This window comes from Ruditapes philippinarum, unplaced genomic scaffold, assembly GCF_026571515.1.
Source record: "Ruditapes philippinarum isolate M1 unplaced genomic scaffold, ASM2657151v2 ctg1200_1_1_1_1, whole genome shotgun sequence".
Lineage (NCBI taxonomy): Eukaryota > Metazoa > Mollusca > Bivalvia > Venerida > Veneridae > Ruditapes > Ruditapes philippinarum.
This window is the reverse complement of record NW_026858277.1, coordinates 1125-22363: the sequence shown is the minus strand read 5'-3', so window position 1 is coordinate 22363 and position 21239 is coordinate 1125. Positions and strand designations below refer to the sequence as shown.

Genomic DNA, 21239 nt, shown 5'->3' with positions numbered 1-21239 from the left:
GATTTCAAACTTGCAATAGATAATTTACGGTCTAAAAATCGCTTTAGTCGATATTCTTCTTGCATATTTTTGCGCATATTCAACCATGTGGAACCAATATTTGCGCCATCAAAATCGAAAATGGGCACGTGCATTTTGTGAAGATGGTTCGTTTTATCTTAAAAGATTTGTCACAATGTTGATTTACAAGACCCTGTATGTGTAACAACGCGCAACAACAATAATTAATGTCGTAGATCTAGTATAAAGGAAGAATCACTGTATAATGTTCTTCTGCTTGCGAAAAGTAGAGTTTTTTTGTTGTTGTTGTGGTTTAAAGACATTAATTTTTATTAATTGATTAATTGATAATTTATATTTTTAATTGTTGCTTTCAAACTTTGAAATGGTTAATTATGGACTTTTAATATGATCTATTATTATAGTAACGTCAATTACAATGCATGTACAGAAAATGATCGTTAACTGGCAGCAAATAGCTATAATGCCCGTTTTGGCGTTCCATATGTAGGGACAATAATGGTTAAATTATGCATATTTATTTAGAGTAAGGGCAAGTGTCCTGCGTGCAAATGTCCGTATACACACGTACATGTACAAGATACAGCTAGCAAAGACTGCTCTTTTATACAAAATACAATTATGCACAATAGAAGCTTGACAGATGTTCTCTTGCATATCCTAGCGTTGATTGTTCATAGAAAATGGATAACTGTCTGATAAGTCCAAGATAGAAATTAATCATAAAATGTATGATGTATCATTTTATGTGTGTTTCTATCTACCAGGAATGACTAAAACAGATTTGTATATTCGAGTATTTCCTCTTCATATTTTGGTGATTTTTTCATATTTAAGATATAAAAATTATTGCAATAAGAAAGCAGTTTGTAGGTTGTTAACAGATTTATTTTGACAATTGACAATGACTTTATTACACAAGTTTTATCAGAGGTATCGACAGTTCAAATAATTTCTATAGTCTCAAATACACACCCCGGTATCTTCATATCAAATGTATTTACACAGGCTAATGTTGCATTGAAATTAAAAGTATAAAAGTAAAAGTGCAGAATTATCATATTAACAATATTGAAACATATCATTTATTATTTCCCAGAAAACGATTTTTTTTCTGTTTTTGTGTTTAAAATCATTTCTAAATTTCTAAGACTAACACACATGTAATAATATTGACATTCTGGTGAAAGAATAAATGAGCCATGGCAAAACCACATTATCTACAAGTAGAGAAACTGATAGCGAACAGCATGGATCCTGATCAGACTGCGCGGATGCAAACGCACTATGTTGATTTTGTCGTGACACGGCTCAAATACATTGGGATGAAGGAGTGGGGTGAGCTTGGACTTACTCTTGATCAGTCTATTTTTACAATCAAAGAAAATAATAAAATTTCTTTTTTGTTCTGTCAAAAGGACAAGAGGATTGATTTGCAAACGTCTATAATTAATACAGCCTTTATAAAGGCTAACATGCATTTAATTATCTCCGATGAGGAATGCTGATCGCTTTGCTAGTATCTGTATGTGGTGCATTACTAGTAAAATAAACATAAATAAGCATAAATGTAAAAATCTTAACCAATTAGTTTTTTAAGGGGTATGGATTTTCATTATTCAGCCTCATTCATATAATGTAGCACAATGTGCACCTGAAAATACACAAGAAGCCATTCATTCATTACGCAGATTTTTTCTTCAAGAAAAGGTAAGCATTTAACAACCTTTCATGCGTTGAAGTCTTAAATTTTTAGAGAAAAAATAGAAACGCGTATTTCAAAATATGCATCTGAAAATTAATCAGATACTACATGTCAATTAAATATGCAGATTGCTTTTCCAAAGAAAGACTAGCAATTAACACTCTTTGCCTGTGCTAAACTCTGAAAGCTGCTCAGACGTATATTTTCAAATGTGCACCTAAAATTCACCAAAAGCTACCATGTATCAAGCATTTATAATTATTTTTCGGTTAGAGGACACAAAGACCATCCGCTAAATACGGATCAGTCTTTTTATTTTACGTATAAAACCGAAAAATAAAATCCTTGTCTTTACATTTACACGCAATGTTTATATTACAAAGTTTCATATCATTTAGAATATTTATTTCAAAATAGAAATGGCACTATTCTGTGCTTAACTTTCGCACAATACTCCTGCCAATATTTCCCGTATTTTCTAGAGCACTTATTTTCATCCCGAAAACTACGGTGTGTAAGAAGGAACAATAACACTATCACGTAGGTGTACGGCAGCATGTGCACAAATCCCGTCGGTAAAGTCCAGAAGAAAGACAGGAGTATTTCTGGGATATAATGAAAATGTCTTGATAATCCCCACCAACCCGAGGCTAACAAAATGCTTTCTCTTTCTTCTCCACTTTCAATGGTGTATTTAGCTCTTATAATGTCAGGCCTTTTCCCCCATACCAAACAGTTGCCATCTGCTTTGCGGACAACCTGGCGCTGTAAATCGGCAAGATAGTTGACAAGAACAGAAACCAGTCCAAGTCCTAAAATTACGGAAGCCCATAATGGACCGAGTCGCACTGGATGGCTTACTAGATACTGACTAACAAGAGGATATATAGCTGGTACCCAGCATAAGCATCCCCAACATATATAGAACCCGACTCTGTCTAGGATAATATCAATTGTTTGCATATATCCCGCTTCCCACTTGAAAAACTTGGTGATATAAGCAAGTTGTAGGATAGTTGTTACAAACATGCTGTCCACAAATCCGTAAAGTTCGTAGCTTTTCAAGGCGTATATACACACTAATAACGGCCATACTGTCATACCAAAGCGACAATTTGTAAAGACTTTCACATCAACTCCAAATATCCGGGGATAAAGCTCTGTTCCCCAATAATAATCAAAGATAAAACCGCCATCAGTTCTGCCACTGTCCGTAGATGATGGTGCAAACACGCCTTTGAAATACAGGATAAGGACAAACACCAAGGCAAAGCATATCATAAATGCCAGAAGTTCCCCGAAGCGGTCATATACAACAGTCGGTGTCATGCCATACATTTTAAGTCCAATTGTTAGCACACAAAATCCAATCATTGTGACGATATAGTGCAAAAATCCATTGTCAACATAGACTGGAACGTTACCGTTTGGTGTCACTGGACCCGTTACTCTTTTCCCAGGTAGAACACGCATCCAAAAGACAGCCCACGCGAAATATCCAAAGACAACACCCACCGTGAAACTATTGATAACACTGATGCTACTCAATATTTCTAATAGATTGAAAGAAACAGACCCATTCCGTAATCTGGTGAACATTTCTGTGTAACTTCCGTTACAATGAATATTTGTATACCAACATATAAATACGATTAACGGAGTCGTTGAAACGAGACATACTGGGAAAAACAGCTTGTTTAAGAAATGACGAATCTTTTGGCCAACTTCTGAATTACCAATTGTTTCATAACTTTCCTTGTAGCTGTTAAAACTGTTTGAAATGACATCATATCTTTGACACGTGACTTCATTTTTCCTGACCTTATTGACATGCGCACTAGCTGCGCCGTTTTCATGTTGATGTCTTGTCTTTGACCTTGTTGTTACACCAGACATTTTGAAGTTTCGTCCTGGAACACATGGAAAAAATAATGTACATGTATAAAACATACTATTATATTGTCTGCAGAGTAAGAAATGGCTCATTTATGATTAATGGCATTTTTTTTAATTGAGACCTTCTTATTAAAATATCAATCTTATCTTCTCGGTTATTAGCTTTGCAAATGTCCTCTGACATAATAAGGCGACATATAGGAACTACTTTCAGTCAAGTGGTCAAATGGCGACCTCCATGTGCTACCTTTATGGCATAAATGATATAGATAAGTTACTTTTATACAGTTGAAGAACGAATAACAGTTATATTTCCCTTCTAAATTTAATTAGGCATAGTATCATAGACAAATTTGTAGTAGTTGTAGGAAAACGTAATATTCTCTCGAACGAAGTCCTCCTAGAAACCCGGACGAATTGCTTTTGTACGTCCATAGCTTCTTACCCGAAATATACGGAAATGTAGACTGCTTTGAATATGCCACTTTGAGACGGTTCTTACTATTATCGTAAGATAACATATTTTGTATATTTTTCCCTTAATGATGAATGGTTTGTCCAGTTTGATAGATAGACAAGTCCATTTATTATATGAGCTGCGTCACGACAAAACCAACATAATGGGTTTGCAACCAGCATGGATTCAGACCAGCCTGCGCGTCCGCGCAGTCTAATCAGGATGCATGCAGTTCGCTATCAGTTTCCATGCTGGTCGCAAACCCATTACGTTTATTTGTCGTGACGCGGCTCATATTAAGTGTGGTAAGTGTTAACATATATTTAGTTAACGCTTTCAATCGGAAATTATGCACTTTGTTTCAGCTTCCTTAATTGTTAAAGGGAAAGACAAGGTTAGAATAAAAACTTGATTTCAGAAAAAGAATACTATAAATAATAAATCTGCAAATTTTCTGCCGCCAAATAATGATATTAAACGAATGATAACAAAATTTAAATCGCTAAATCACCGATTTCTACAAATCAGTAGGCGCGGCCATGTTTGGCCGTATAAAAACAGGTGCGCGTGATGTCATTTCCCCACATCTTTAGATTTATGATAAATCTAGTTGAATCGTAGCGAAATATTAATATAATAAAGTATTGACCAGACAATTTTAATTTTCACAGGAGGTGTAGAGGAGATTTTTTATGGTTCAAAATACGTAACAATATCAAAAAGAAAAAATCAAAAAAAATAATAAAGAAACAAATAAAAAATCAACGTCTTCCGGTCGCACCACTTCAGGCCAGTGATGCCCGTTACTCCATGCTATGTTCAATAAAGTCTCATCTTAATGTAATTAAACAATATTTCACAGATTTAATAAATACACATGTTATTATTTCACAAAGTTTCACAATCAAATAATGCAATTAAATAAACAAACGCACCAACGAATAATTGGCTGTTAATTATTGAACGGCGATTATTATCATTATTATAAAAATCATACTAAAACGTGTTTTTAATAGTACATGTAATTAAATTTTGGCAGTTTGACTCTGACTTTCAAATTTAAAGGTTTGAACATATGTTATAATTGATGTACACATTTCAAAAATATAAGCAACTCTTTTGAAAAGTAAATTTTTAACATGTCTGTCAACGTATGCCATCGTAATCGTAGCTTTATATTAACTGCAGGCAAAACATTTTTATTGGCTGCTCAAAAATCTTATTTGCATAATTTATTCACACAATTGCTGGTTCTTACTACTTATGTCTAATACTGTGCATTGTCCATTTTAGCCAGCCCGCATAGCTCAATCGGTTAGAGCGCGAGACTTGTAATCTCGACATTGTGGGTTCGATTCCCGGGCTGGCCAACTAAAATTACTAATCAGTCTTTCGGATGAGACTTTAAATCGAGGTCCCATGTATGAGTGCTTAAACACTTGGCACGCTAAAGAACCAGGAGAAGCTTCTGGAATTGGGGCATCTTTCTGTATCTGTAATTGCACTATCCTCCAAAAATCTAAAATGACTAATTCTCTGCTGGGGGACTCGCCCATATGGGCAACCGGTGGCGAGTATAAATAAACGCAAATACACAAAATTGTCCATTTTAATTGTTCCTAATTTGCACCAAATGTTCCTGTCACACTGTGAACTGACGATTTTTATTGCTCCTTGTATGCCTCTGTGCCGAAAGACCTTTTGATCATGCACAACGTTGCCCTGATTTGTTAATCATCCATGTCAAATATTCTAATGACGAAATAGACATCTTTTTTTACGCTTCATCAGTGAACTGAATGACCTTAGGGGAAATTATACTGTAAATTACAGCATTTCATAAAATAGCAACACATTTTTTTTTCAGTTACCAATAATCATTTTAAATGTTAATTAAATTTATGATTTTTGTTTTATTGGATTAAATTTACGGAAGTAGAAATGCGTATCTGTGTGGGAAAGGGATTGGGTAAGTAGATAACGTGGAAAAAAGCTATAGGGAACTGGATAAACCTGAGAATATGCGTAATTACAGGGGAATGGGCAACCTGTTGCTGTTGGTACCAGTTTTGACTGGGTGCCTAAATAACCTAACGACAGTTTTGTTTTCATACGATATTAGTCTGGCTGCCGATTTTCCTGCGCCATTCTCATTTTTAGCGTCAATGGCGGAAAATCGCGTCCTCAGCAGATCTCTGCATATTGGATTTAGTTGATATTTTATGCTGAAAAAAGATACATGACCGAGCGATGTACCCTATTCGCACAGCTTGTCTAGCGAAAATTAAGTACAAAATAAAAGGATATATCGTCAATTTGAAGAAGTTTCTCATAGTACCCAAATTAAATTGATGTTTTATCTTTGAAAATTAAGCAGTCATTGCTTAAATCATGTGGTGGGAATATCAGCAAGCTTAAAAATCGGACAAATGATAATTAATGTCGCGGCGTCTTCAATTAATTAATTAAAGCAATACAGTTCCATATGATGTTTTCATAAATAATATATAATGTACGCAATAAGATTTATAAGTTCTTCATCAAGATATATTTCAGTTGTACCAGTGTGTACACCTATACCGGAAGTGGGTGTAACACGTCACAATCTCGGTCTCGTCTGTCCCGCGAGAATGACAGGACGCCAAAATGGCGGCGCGAATGAACTCATTTCTCAAGTAAAAAAAGTGTCTTTAAACACGAATTTCTCACTTATAGGGTTGATGTCAACAGAAAAACTGTCATGGTACCTGTTTTTAAATGATGAATATTTATATTAGACAGACATCAATCCATCCATTCCTATTCCTTTAACGTAGAGTAACAGGAAGCCAGCTCTAGTGTAGTAATGATATAATTAAAGTAACGTTTGTATTTCATTGTTCTGGCTATAAATACACTTTTAAGTGCACTTCTCAATGTTGTGAACGCCAGTATATGCTGCGGTTTTTTGTTGCCGACGATTCACTTAAAACTATTAAATACAATTTTAATATATATTCGTAGCTATATTTAGGGATTGAATTATGCAAATGATACAATTAAATAATAAGATCTGCGCATAAAAGAGGCGGTGTAGCAATTAATGTGGCTAATATACCAAATTTAGAACTATTTTAGTGAAACTGATCCACCTGATAGCGTGATTGTGGTTTTTCTTTTTGAGTTGAATCAATTAAAGTAGTATTGATTTATTAAATAAGCATATGCATATAAATTAAATTATGTAGAATAATCCATAAAGTGTTAATTATTTTAATCATATGCAGAATATAAGTACTTAAATTATCAATGGAAGAGGATTTACGAGTTTTGAAAAAAATCATTTATAAAGTTCAGTTCGTGCCCGACCAAACAGTTTGTAGAATGAATATATTCAGTAAAACTTTTTGAGTCAACCCTGTATGATAATGAGTTAAGTTACGTTACTGTAGTGTACTGATTAGCAGCATTTCGAAAGAAATTGCACGTGAATTGCACCTGTTTGAATCATTAAGGATTCATTTAAATATTCCTTTATGAATTACTTAATCTATATCTACCTGATTGAATCATCATATCCAAAGTTAAAAACAGTTTCACAACACTTCTAATTATAATGTAAAAATTAGCTTATGTGCTTAATTATATAATTTTCCTCGGCGTGCTTATATTTTTGTACACTTATACATCCATCACTGTTGAATATAAAGTTAGTTTTATTTCATACGACACGCATTATGAAACATGTCAAGAAATTCTGAATACTTTGCTTTTGACATTTTTTTCACGTCTTTAATTTCGAATGGGATAATTATGTTGTTTTTTTTTTACATTTAATTTAGATTGACATTTGAAATATTATCACAATTTACAGTATAGGACTGAGAAGAAATCCTAATTCAATCAAAGTGGTTAAAGTATCATCTTTACAAATCAGATATGAGCTGCGTCACGACAAAACCAACATAGTGCGTTTGCGACCAGCATGGATCCAGACCAGCCTGTTCATCCGCTCAGTCTGATCAGGATCCATGTTGTTCGCTGTCAGTTTCTCAACTTGTAATAGAGTTGGTAAGCGAACAACATGTTTAAATAATTTCCGAAATACACTTCCAAGCTCGAAATAACTTCATGTATGTACATTTCTAGTACAATTCAAAATAAGATGTTAGCCACATTCATACATCGGTTATATAAATAAACATAACCTTAAATTAATAAAACTACTTACGCTATTTTTATAACACACCCTTCCTTATAACATCCACTTAATTGAGCATGCGACTTAAGTTTTAACTTAAATACGACTAGTTTTAACTCAATATACGACTAGTTATAACTCAATATAATATTAGTTATAACTCAACTTTCGTCTACATGAAGTATATGCATAATGACACGATGAAGTAGATATTTAAGAAATACAGAAGCTCATTTGCATATTTTATGCTAATTCAGCGTGCACATCAACACGTCATCATCAGTTTCGTCTGCGTTTTCCATCGATCTATTAAACGTTAAGCACAGATTTTTGCTAGCTTGCAAAAATTCGTTGATACCTAAACTGCTTTGTTACAATAACAAAAATACATCGTTTCCTCGGTTACTTCTTTGTCAGAGTAATGAGTCATTCCTTTGTTGCTGTGTCGTCTGCAATCTGCATGCACAAATTTGAACCAGTTGCACTGGGGTTTATTTATTTTTTTGCTACAACTAATTTACATTTAACACCTCATGATCACTTTTTGCATTACCAGATCATCAAAGTTGAGTGCATGCTATTTTTTTATTATTTATTTCAATATCTCTTTTTTTTACTACTATTTTTTATTATTTTGTCAGCATAAGTTTATGTGTTTTCATAATTGTCAAGTTATTCCGTGACTTTCGTACCTATTCTGCGCAAAGAAACGTAAAAAATAAGCACTTTTAGTTAAAGTACATTCGAAATATTACCTAGTGATGTTCATAAGCTGGAAAAAAAGATCAGGTCAAATAGTAAAATAAAGATGTTATTGTCAGCTCGAAAAATGATTTTACTATTATAGAAAACGTGTCTATGAATAGACAAACTGTTTCATTTGCCTTTCATTTTTTTCTTTAATCAATGTGCAATAAAACTATGAATAAAGCTTATAATTATGAAATATTATGCCATAAGATCCGTTTCTTTTTTTTTATATTTGAGCCGTGTCACGACAAAACCAACATTATGGGTTTGCGACCAGCATGGATCCAGACCAGCCTGCACATCCGCGCAGTTTGATCAGGATCCATGCAGTTCGCTATCAGTTTCTCTACTTGTTATAGGGTTTGTAAGCAAACAGCATGAATCCATGCTGGTCGCAAACCCATTATGTTGGTTTTGTCGTGACGCGGCTCATTTTTTTTTATAGAGACGTGTATGATATACGATACGTAAAATGTTCATTATTTCAAGATGAAAAAAGAATTTTGCTTACAATATGACAATCAATATCTATGTTATTAAGTACAATGTAATGAATTCTTCTTCCTTTATTTCACGAATTAATTAGATAGTACGTTTATCCTACTGCATGTAACAATATAACTTTTTTTTATTACATACCGGTTATATCGATAGACAGGTTCCCTTAATTGATACGTGAAAAAAAAAAAATACATTCACAAATAAAATCATAAACTACGGTGTGATTTCATAGAAAGAAACAAGTCTTATTGAATTTCTTCGTTATTTTTTAACATTACATGGTCGGTAACAAAAACTTATTAGTGAAGCCACAGCCACTTTAACGTATATAACTGCAAATCGGCTCTTACTCGGCAGTAATTAGTGCAATCGCTTTTTTATTCATGAAGAAACCAGTGCTGATAGTGAAAATTGTAATTGGCATATTTTAACTAGCCTGGTCAGGTGTTTCTAAAAAGACTGATAACACTACGGTCGTCTTAATACAAACTCTTACCCATACTTAGCATCATATCTCAATCAAAGTAATACAACCATATCATCTGAGTACAAAACGAGATATTTTTTTTATCAAAAGTCATTGTTCAGTCGTTGTTTCCTTGAGCAAGAAACTTTACACTCATTGCTCAGTACTGGTTGGTTCCAGGAACGGATTCGAAAGTGTGTTTATAAGCTTATAGCTTCCTGCACAATCGATCTAAAATAAATTCTGTATAAACCAAATGTCATTCAAGACATTTAATATTCGAATGTATTTCTTCGAGGTAAAGACTAGATAGTTCATAAATATTATCCCTAGCATTGTCACATTCTATTAATCGCTTGCGACAGAATGGCTAAATGAACTTGACTAGGCGATTAGATAGACATACATGTATTTGTAAATTGATGCTCTTGTCACAGCAACTCGGCATAGAAAGAAATCAAATGTTTGTTTCATTTTACGCCTTTTCCCAACAGTATTTCAGTCATATAGGCGGATAGTTTCCTAACCATCATTTCTGGAGAGTTACACCAGTACTAGACCACCTTCCTTCGCGCTAAACTACCAAAGCATCTCCCGGGGATTGAACCCACGCCAGAGAGGTAACTGGATTAGAAGTCATCGACTCTAACCCCTCGACCAGGGAAAAAATATGTATGAATAAATTGCAACTGTCAAAGGTGTCATAAAATTTTCTTTGGAAGATACCACATTCCATAAACATATATGTTTTAGAAGTCTCTGAATCATTTTAAAATGCAGTTGCATTTACTTGAAGTTCCTTACTGGTCATGTTTATCTAGGTGTTGTTTTGAATTCACGTTTTCTTAAACTGAATGTTCGATAATATGGCCAATTTTGAAAAATTCACTTTTCAGCTGTTCTTATAATTTGTATAATTTTATTCAGCATTTTTACCAACCCCCGACCCGAATGGAGAATAAATCGCTTTTCCGTCATACACTGTGGGTCAACATTCTTCAATATGTCCATAATCTTGGTTAAGAAAAGGAAACCACATAAGTTGTCGGTTGGTGGAAATTTTCGCTGGCATATGTGGCATTTATACTTTTGCTTCTATAGACTTTATTCATCGACTTATACGTTACATATTTGAAAGTAGCATATCTCCAGTGGGCTCTTAATTCAGGGTAAAGTAAGCAGTAATTAAAAGTTAAGTAAGGGGGTTAATTCAGTCAGGGCCAATGTTATTATTGCTTAAAATTAGATTTTTACACCTTTGTTTATACAACTTTTGTTTTGTTGAATGTGTTTCATATTCGGTAGGTAGATATTTCGGGGGGTCCTCTAACTTTGGGTAGAGTAAGGGGGTACAAAGGTCAAGGTCAACTTTTAGTGGAAGTGGTCACTTTTGATTAGGAAAAGGTTACGAAACTAATGAAAATATCTTTTTATACGTTTGCTTATGCAGCCTTTATTTATTGAATGATGTCTTTCATATTTAATATTTTGTCCTTTAACTATTATTTATTCAGGTCAAAGTCATTGGTGTTTTACATATATTTTAACACTTTTGCATTACTCCCTTTACTGATGTGCACTGAAATACATTGTCAAATGTGAATATTCGGGGCACATCTATCGCCTTAGGCGATATTCTTATTTAGAAATGTTACCATTTTTTCCAGAAGTACAAAAGGTCACATACCTGCATTATTCATCATTCTTAAAGTGCTTACAACTCGTTAAACTCGTAGAATCAAGCCTTGACATAAGACCCCATATGTAATAATGAATATAATATGTTATTTAATTAGATGTGAATTAGCAAGATATAATTTACAACCACATTAACGAAGAAACCTGCCTTTCATGTAATATTTTAATGTAGGAAAAGCTCAAATTATCATTAAAGTTAATACCTAGATATATGAGATATCAACCTTGTTATGAAATATATGATATCAAGATGATTTATAATTACTAGCATAGTAAAATAGAAATGGAAACATGATTTATGATACGTTTTTCGTGTGGCACATCAAAGACAAAAAGTCAGTAAGTTGATAAAATAACCTGCGTTTCCATGTTTTTGGCTTTTCACTCACCAAGTCACAAATAAAAATATACATAACAAGAACAAAATAAGAAGAACTTATTTTTTATTCTGATTTCGCAATAATGTGCATATCGAATTATTGAAATAGGTTTTCTATTTTTCTCAGTCAAGTTCGTTTTTTTTCTAGATTAACTTCACTTTCTTTTTTTCTAAAGTCTTATGGTAACTCTGGCAATACACATTAACATCTGACTCTCTTTATTCTCCATCTTGATCTAGGATATATTATCAAAAATGTCACTCTCACTTTGATATATCTGAAACTCCGCATTTTAAGTCCTGTCACAATGAACTACTTGTATTGTTCCTATGCACTTGAAATTTTATATAAAACTTCCGAAAAATTTCCGCTAGTTTAAGTTGTTTATTTCAAAAAGCAACCTATCCTACGAACTTATTTAGATTCACAACGCTTAATTGTTTTTGTATTTTTCCGCATGTCCTATGTGCACTCTTTTTTATTTTGTGACATTTATATCAGCCACTTATACATGTAGCTCAATACTGACCCATGTATGTATCAAAAGAACATTATTTTCACTAGAGTTAAAGTTAAGGTCTGAATTGTTATGTGTTTTGCAGATGCCTTAAACTGAGATTGCATTAAAGTTCTAGATTTAACGTACTAAGTGCATTGATTTAACCAATGATTTTAAATACAGAATTAAAAGATTTCGTTTTCTAGTTCTATTGACATCCACCTTTACATATTATTCTATGGCAGGGGACTTTGTTGACCCTTGTTTCAACTAAGATTCTGTTGCAATATCTTTTACCACATGTTTTTGTTTACTTAATTCATTACCTTTATTACTGAATTGCTGGCTTGGTTGTTGTTGAATCTTTTTGAGTCTTTGCTTTCTTTGATTCTACAACAAGACAGACAACATCGTTTAGGTCTAATCACCTAGCTCATTTCACTCGGTGTGGAATATCTGAGGAGACCAATGCATCTACACATTGCTCTTGTGTCTCTCTGGCCTATTTGGATGTGGTTGGATACGCAGAGATTGAAATCATTTTGATATCTTGTCATAGAGCTGCCTGGGACACCGATGTTCTCTGTCTACGATCTATCAAGTGATCGTTGTGCAGTTCAGTATGATAAGATGGAGTGTTTTTCTAAAGCGTTTGTTAATTCTATAAATTCAACGGACTTGCCAGTGTTTCAAACCACTTATTGTGCTTGCCCATGACGGATACCACTAAGCACATCCATTTTTGTTGTCTGACCATTCATTCAACTTTACACATACATCAAAGTGAGCCTTATATAGTCACTCTATGAGCCTATTATATCTTATGTCACCGGCTTTATCGTAGCAAGTCGTTTAAAGAAGTACTGACAGATATCTGTTTGACAATGCCTATCTGCAATAGAGATAATGCATATCTGATAACATGTAAACTTTACCTTTTCAATTCTTTTGGATAGATCTGGTTGAGGTCTAAATGTAACGAGTTTTTCTTTGTCTAAAACCTATTTCTTGTGGTGTACATTCTGTTTCGTCAGAATTTGTATTCTGATCTTCTATTTTATAATGCCTCAATATACAGTTATGAAGAAAAACTCTTCGCCACCTTTTCTGATCTGCACCAAAAATGTGTCACAATCGGCGTTAAAAGTAGAAAATCAAACAAAGTCGGATCTAGAGGCGTTGCAAACTTTCCCTATATAGTTTTAACTTTTAAGTCAAGAGGATGTGGGTATATATTCTTAGTAATTTCACTGTCTAGTTTGTTAAAATGTCCATTGTATCTATTTGTCCCTCACAAAAATATCGTTTAGTAACTTCAAGTACTTGAAGTGTTTAAAGTTAATCTCGCAATGTGAAAACTTGGTCAGTAAACGGCCTACTCATATTTCAGGCAAGTGTTCACTCTTTATGGTGTCAAATGTGTATAACACCTCTGCCAGCAAATATAATGATTCACCGAGGTGATTCTCTTACTCCTGGTTCTGATATATATCAAAATAGAAGTCATAAATTTCTTTGGGCTACCTGCATTTTCGTAATCTTGAGGCCAGTTAATCTATACATGATGAGTGATGGTACATAATTACATAGCTCATCGAATCAAATATTCATAAATTTTACATAAAATAATTAATCTCAACGTTAACATTTTATATTTCGATTTCAAAATTAGGAATTGCAATGGTTTGAATTAATGTGCGTTAATTTGTCTAGTAACCCCACCTAACTGACTGTATTTTAATGTACATAAAACGGTGCGCATTTCGTGTTTCCGCGCTAATGCGTTTCCTACAGAGAGAAGGTAAGTTGACACCCCGGTACAGAATTAGACAAACCCATTTTAGTCCAGGAAACTCTCTGCAGGGTTATATTAAGTATATTTTTGATGATGAACGCATATTTTCAAATCTATTTAAAAAAAAAGGCAAGTGACAATAATAGCTTTTTGTAAATTTACCTCTAACTGCGAATGTTTCTAAATTCAAAATTTCACCCTTTTTTATGTTCAACTGTTGAATTCTGATTAAGCCGGTGCTAGGGTGGCGTTATCTTGCACTTTCCAGTACTTCAATCAAACGGAGCCTGCAACATTTTTTTCCGTTTTGCAGTTTTGGATTTTCTTTTAAAGCAATCTTATTCCGGTGTGTGTTTGGTTTAAACATATTTATTTTAGCTAGATTGCGAAACAAGTTCTTGCAACTTATATTAATCACTTTCGAGTCCACTTCCTGGAACCAACCAGTACTGGTGTCATATGAAGAAACATGGTCGTGACCCGAGTAGGGCTCGAACCCATGATCTCTGGGTTGAGAAGCAGACACCTTAACCACTAGGCCACCACTCCCCTTAAACGGTGTGTGTTTATGTGTCTTCTTGTTGTTATGCAGATATTAGGCTTAAGGAGTTTTTAAGTAGTTTTCTTTGATAATGTCTACATATTTTTCTCTTTTAAATTCATGCTAAAAATAGCATAGGTTTTTAATTTGTTTGCTTGATTTATCTGTTACAGAATACCATTTTTGTATTAATTTATCGATTTGAGTGTTGTATTACAAAACGTATACAAAACTGTGTTTTTTTCCGATTTGTTTTATTTTAGATACTAAAACTTTTGTTTTTTATATTGATAATAATTTATTGCATACTTTCTTAACGATATTTATTGTCTGGTGCTATTAACGTATTACAATATTAAATCATATTATATGTCCACATAACAAACACTGAAACCGGATCTTGATCTAATTAAAACTATAATTTATAAGTTATATCCATAGGGGGCTGTTAAATTTGTTTATTTCTTACCATTTTTGTATATTCCTTAAAATCTAGTATATATGTATAAGTTCAATGTCTCATGCTGGATGCAACCTCGAAATCTCGGACCTCACTATTATATCGAAAAGTTTTTTCGAATGTTCTGTCAAATATGTAATTAAAACGAGCCATGTTGTGCAACCTTGGAAAAACTACAATCACTGAAGAAATACATGCCTAGATATTAAAAAGATTTTGGATCTTCAATTGTAGTGTTATAAATATGAATGTCCACGTTAGTTGATCTGCCATTTTTTAAATATCATCGCTTTAGGTGTCTTTGTTGTTTTTGTTTTGTGTTTTTTGTTTGTTTTTTTTTTCTCCAACATTAATTTTAATACTCCAAAAATTGCAAAATGATTCGACGTCATTGACTTTCTGTCGACTTACTAAAACAACCATATCGTCTGCGTGCATTAATTGTAAAAGATTGTTATCACCAAAAGATATAATGTAGTTGCCGACCTATCACTATTTATGTCATTTACGAAATAAAAACATGGACAACAAAGGTGAACAGGCATGATGTCTAATTAGTTTAGTCAAATAAGGAAGACAACCCCGAGTTAAACATTACACAGGTCTTAACAGAGTTATGAATGGCACGCAGTGCTAAAACAAACTAAGTACATGTACTTACTGATGAAAATTATATAAAAAATTAACAACACCAAAATCATGAAGTTTTCATATAATTCTGATCGTTTCTTTAAATATTTGCAACATGAAATGTCTTTGTAATTTAATATACATGAATATTGTACGTACACAGAATAAAATGTTCCTGTAGACTGGCGATGATTTCATGCACGTATTAAATAATATATTTTATTATTTCGCCAGATCAGTATATATATGTTTGAATATTAGTTATTTAAGCCATATGACCTGATTAATCCGTCCGGTTAGCTAAATAGGTAGACCGTTGGTCTGTAAATCGTACGACCTGGGTTCGATTCCTGGACGGTGCAGGTCACTTTCGTTGTGATTGGTCATGATATCATTCCTACGGTCACTCGCACTACACCTCTGCTCTGGCATGTACGGAAGATATCGGTTCTTTGCGAAAGTGAAAGCAATAAGTTCTGGTAAACTGTTTGACAGCATGTCTAGGAATGGTGCGGTTGCTGAACTGTGCTCTGATGGTGAAACCAAATGAAAACTGACTTGGTGAATATTACGCTTATGTTTAAATTGATTTTTCTAATTGTAATCGTCTTCGTATTTTATATCAAGTTTCAATCCTTATCTTAGAATGTAGCAGAATTATATCGGAAACATTAGTGTACATATTAAACAGGGAAAATTTACTTAATATAATGTTTCATTTATTTATACACAAACTATGTTCAGTTGAAAATAAGAAAAATAATAAATTTAACATTATAAAATCTCTGGCTATATGATGTCAAGCTTGCATCATTATTGTAATTGTTATGCTTTTGTTAGTAATTTCTACTCTCGTGTCTATGTAAAAATAAAGGGTCAGCAGATCAGATTAAAAGAAACGCTAAAGATTTAAGGGGTAAGACTTTTGTCCATGCCATAAAACTTGCCCAATTTTTTTTTCCAAAGAGGCATTAATATTTCATTTAGAGACATTATGAATGATGGACAAAATCAGAATAAATACTTATTATACGAAATAACACCTATACTGTAAAGTTTGCATAAGTTACTCCTATTTAAGGACCCAAACATATTCAGTGCCTTCAGCGCTTTGATATTAATTGTATTAAGTTGACGGTTTACCACTAAAACCATTGCCTGGTATTTCTGCCATGAATGGTATTACGCGGTGGAATGCGGTTTACCACATGAATAAATATTTTCCTGCTTGGATATTAATAACAATGTTAGTCAGATATTGAAGTTTTGTGCTTTCACCTACTTTCTTTTGCATTTTCCAATAGTTTCAGTAATGAAAGTGTTTAATCTGGTTTTCCATTATCTTAAAATCATGTTGTCATGGCAACGAATTTCCAATTGCATTATAAGTAATTAATTGGTTGGGTAGTGAAGCTGTACAGCAGGACTGATCGATCATGTCCCCTCTCTCTGTAGAACAATAAACAGATCTTGCAAATTAGAAATCTATTTGGCAAACACTTTTCCGAGATGTATAAAAAATAACTTAAAATATCTCTTTTTAAAAATCAGTATAACAAAAAGATTTTTCTTCAAAATTTACAAGGAAAAATATAACATGAAAGTTGCAAACTTTCTAATACTATTCCACATATTCAATCTCATCTTTAGTGCGTGCATAATTTACGTATATTATTTAAGGTCGATTTAAGCTTTTAAATATACATGCTTATATATCTAAGCATATGGAATGAGACTAAATAATGAATGATTTCAGCTTTTTTTTATTGCATTTACTGGAATCAAAATCTAAAAAACAATTTTACATTAGCATTTTCATGTTTTCTAACATACTTATTCTTCATAGATATACAAATATATTCTTCATTCCACTGCAGCATGTAACATCTCACATTTCAAATTAAAAAAACGAAGGTAATTACAGATTAACTATAATCAGGTCTTCAGCCTGTCTGCCTGAATCACTTATCAACGCGATATGTAAAGAAAATGTAATACTTAATTAAATACTTTACTTCACGTAGCAATTTTACAACTATGATTATGGGAAACTAATGAAGCTCTTTCCATTATCTTTAAATCATGTTGCCATGGCAACGGAATTGCAGTTGAAACCTTGTAAGGCTGATACCGGTAAGTAATTGATTAATTGGGCCTGGTAGTTATACAAAAGACTGATCGATCAGGTCTTCTTTTTCTCTCCCTGGACAACACATAATAACATTAAGAGTCCAATTAGCAAATAGTCTCTATTGGAGAATATCAAGCACATTTGGGGTGATACATATGAGCCGTGTCACGACAAAACCAACATAGTGCGTTTGCGACCAGCATGGATCCAGACCAGCCTGCGCATCCGCGCAGTCTGATCAGGATCGATGCTGTTCGCTTAATTACAGGCCCTATAACAAGTAAAGAAACTGATAGCGAACAGCATGGATCATGATCAGACTGCGCGAAGGCGCAGGCTGGTCTGGATCCATGCTGGTCGCACACCCATGATGTTGGTTTTGTCGTGACGCGGCTTTTATACTTTTGTTAAAAATCCGCTAAGCACTTTTATCAAAACTTATCACAAATAACCACTTTAATGAACATAAAGTACGTTACAAAGCCTATAGACTAACCACATAGTAAAATAGAATGGAGAATCATCCACAAAAAAGGGATCTCACTAATAGGCGAAGTCTAATCAGGATCCATGCTGTTCGCTATCAGTTTCTCTACTTCTTAAAGGGTTTGTAAGCGAACAGCATGGATCCTGATCAGACTGCGCGGATGCGCAGGCTGGTCTGGATCCATGCTGGTCGCAAACCCATTATGTTGGTTTTGTCATGGCGCACCTCATTTGTATTTAAGAATGACTTGCAATTTCCGACTTCCAAACGTTATCATATATGGATAGACCATTAGCATAAACAAAAATCACATTTGCTGTTTTAATATGAAATAGATACACACATTTACTCGATGAATCCAAGTGAACACTAAATAGACAAAACTTCGAAATATTTGGATTTTTGGTGGAAAAATAGTACTTAACTCTCTTCTTATATCAATCAATAAATCATGTTCAAATCAAATGTATGCGTACGGGGTTTCAACTTCATCAAGTATTGATGCAACCTTACTATACATTATTCTAATATGATGTATATTTCACAAAATAATTACAGCTGACTTTAAATTGTTCCCATGGCCTGTGTTTTAAAGAAATAACTAATTCGAATGTCATTTCATTGGAGGTTATCATCATTTATATATTAAGCTTTATTAAAAAAGCTACACAACATGTGGCATGTACGTATATCCAGATAGTATTTGCTTTATACATTTGTGACAAGATATTGTAATAATCATGAGCATTGTTGAGTAGCATGTTATAAAATCATTGAGTTATATTATTCGGATGTAGCCAAATATAAAATAACCATTTATACGTTAGATTTTAGACGACGTTTCCATATCCAGAAAAGTTACAATAATGATGTCTTGATACGAGTATTTATTTGGCAGACGATAAATCGCTTTCTTACGTCATTGTGTTCTTTTCCATGGGTCCCATTATACATATAAGCTTTAAATAGTGTTATTCTGGGCGAAAAGTCTATGTTTTTAAACGACAAGAACTGTTTTTACTTTATTAATTTCACTATTGTTAAGTTAGAGGTAAAATTTTCTTTCATTATAGGATACCAGTACCTTTCAGTGGAGGTATGTGACCCCTCAGCTTGGCATAGATTTAGTCCAACTATTTGTACTTTGATTTGAGACACTGTGCTATATTGTATTTAAGCAATATCTCCCTTCTAGAAGCGAGATTCTGACCAACAACCTCAAAGATCTCAAAATCTAGCTTTGGCACGCCAAATAAATGACTATGCATAAAATAGTATGTTACCCAACGTACGGTTCAGTGAGAAAAAATAGCTGAAAATCATATTAATAAATATTCTCAATAATTCTCATATTTCGACTGGAGTCATAATATTGTGAGTCTTATAATAGTGTGCTTACATTATGGTTAGTACACGGTTTACACAACTTCACTTGGATCCTTTCATGTAAGGAAGTTGTTTATCTAGCTTACGAAATGGCGGTGGCTGTATTCATCAGCGGCTGTCACCTTAAGTCTTCCTCCACCAGTAAAGCTGAAAAGTTGTCTAGTGGCAAGACTTCAAACTATAAAAATGTAAAATATGAACAATCGTCATAATTTATACATTTACATTTTGCGTTATTCTATACATTTCTTCAACTTACCTTATTGATATTCCAAGTAATTTATATAGTATGATTGTAATGTTACATAAAACAATCTACTATTCCAACATGTAACAAGAAATGTCCAACGACACAATCATATGTCCCCCATTTCTAGCCCTTGACTCATACTATTGGTAATTTTGTTATAGAAACATGCCATAAATGGGTACATGGAAGTGTTCAGTTATGGGAAAAAGAAAGATAATGACCTACTAGTTATAACAAATCAATATGTGAAATATAAAGACATTAACCTTTGAAGTAATGACCCCATTATGACTAATAAATGACTTTGTGATAAAAGGTTTTCAATGTAATGAGCGGAAACCATTCTTACATTTAAGGCCCCTGTGACCCTGACCTTTGAACTAGTGATCCCAAAATCATGACTTCAATATATGAAATTTGAAGAATTTGCGATAAATAGTTTGGTAAGATACTAAGTAATCAGCGGAAACCATGTGGTCTACCGACGCACAGACCGACTGACCGACAGACCGACCGACATAAGCAAAACTATATACCCACTGAAGGAGGGGGGGGGGATAAAATGCTGATAAATGAAAATGAATCCACAAACTACATGAAAATATCTCTTTACTTTAATTTTCTAAAATAATAAATATACAATGTTAAAAACACAATTTGGCAACGGCAAAGACTCAGGCATTTACATACAAATAAAGTTTTACTACATAAAAACAATGACTTTTACAAAACAGAAGAAAAAATAGGATTTACAGTTTAGTCTTTGGTTAAAAACATATTTATTTAAGCTCGATTGCGAAACAAGCTCTTGCAACTATTAATCACTTTCGAGTCCACTTCCTGGAACTAACCAGTACTGATGTTATATTAAGAAACAAAGCCGTGACCCGACGAGGACTCGAATCATTGATCCTTGGGTTGAGTGGCAGACACCTGAAGCACTAAGCCACTGCTCTCAGTTTAGTCTTTGAAAAAATATAAGACGCCGAAGGATATTCAGCCATTT

General features: G+C 33.5%; 1 protein-coding gene across 2 annotated transcripts; it reads right to left on the bottom strand.

Moving 5' to 3' along the window:
- Window positions 1–792: 792 nt before the first annotated feature.
- Window positions 793–8472, bottom strand: LOC132752645 (uncharacterized). Of its 2 annotated transcripts, none has more exons than XM_060742995.1 (2): window positions 7619–8245; window positions 793–3636 (listed from the first exon to the last, which is right to left on the bottom strand). In XM_060742995.1, the coding sequence occupies exons 1-2, from the start codon at window positions 7632–7634 to the stop codon at window positions 2135–2137; spliced, it is 1518 nt and encodes a 505-aa protein (XP_060598978.1). In that variant the 5' UTR covers window positions 7635–8245; the 3' UTR covers window positions 793–2134. The 2 variants fall into 2 exon arrangements, with proteins under 2 accessions (XP_060598978.1, XP_060598979.1); XM_060742996.1 differs by lacking the exon at window positions 7619–8245 and adding an exon at window positions 8290–8472 and having other exon boundaries at window positions 794–3636.
- Between the last annotated feature and the right edge of the window lie 12767 nt (window positions 8473–21239).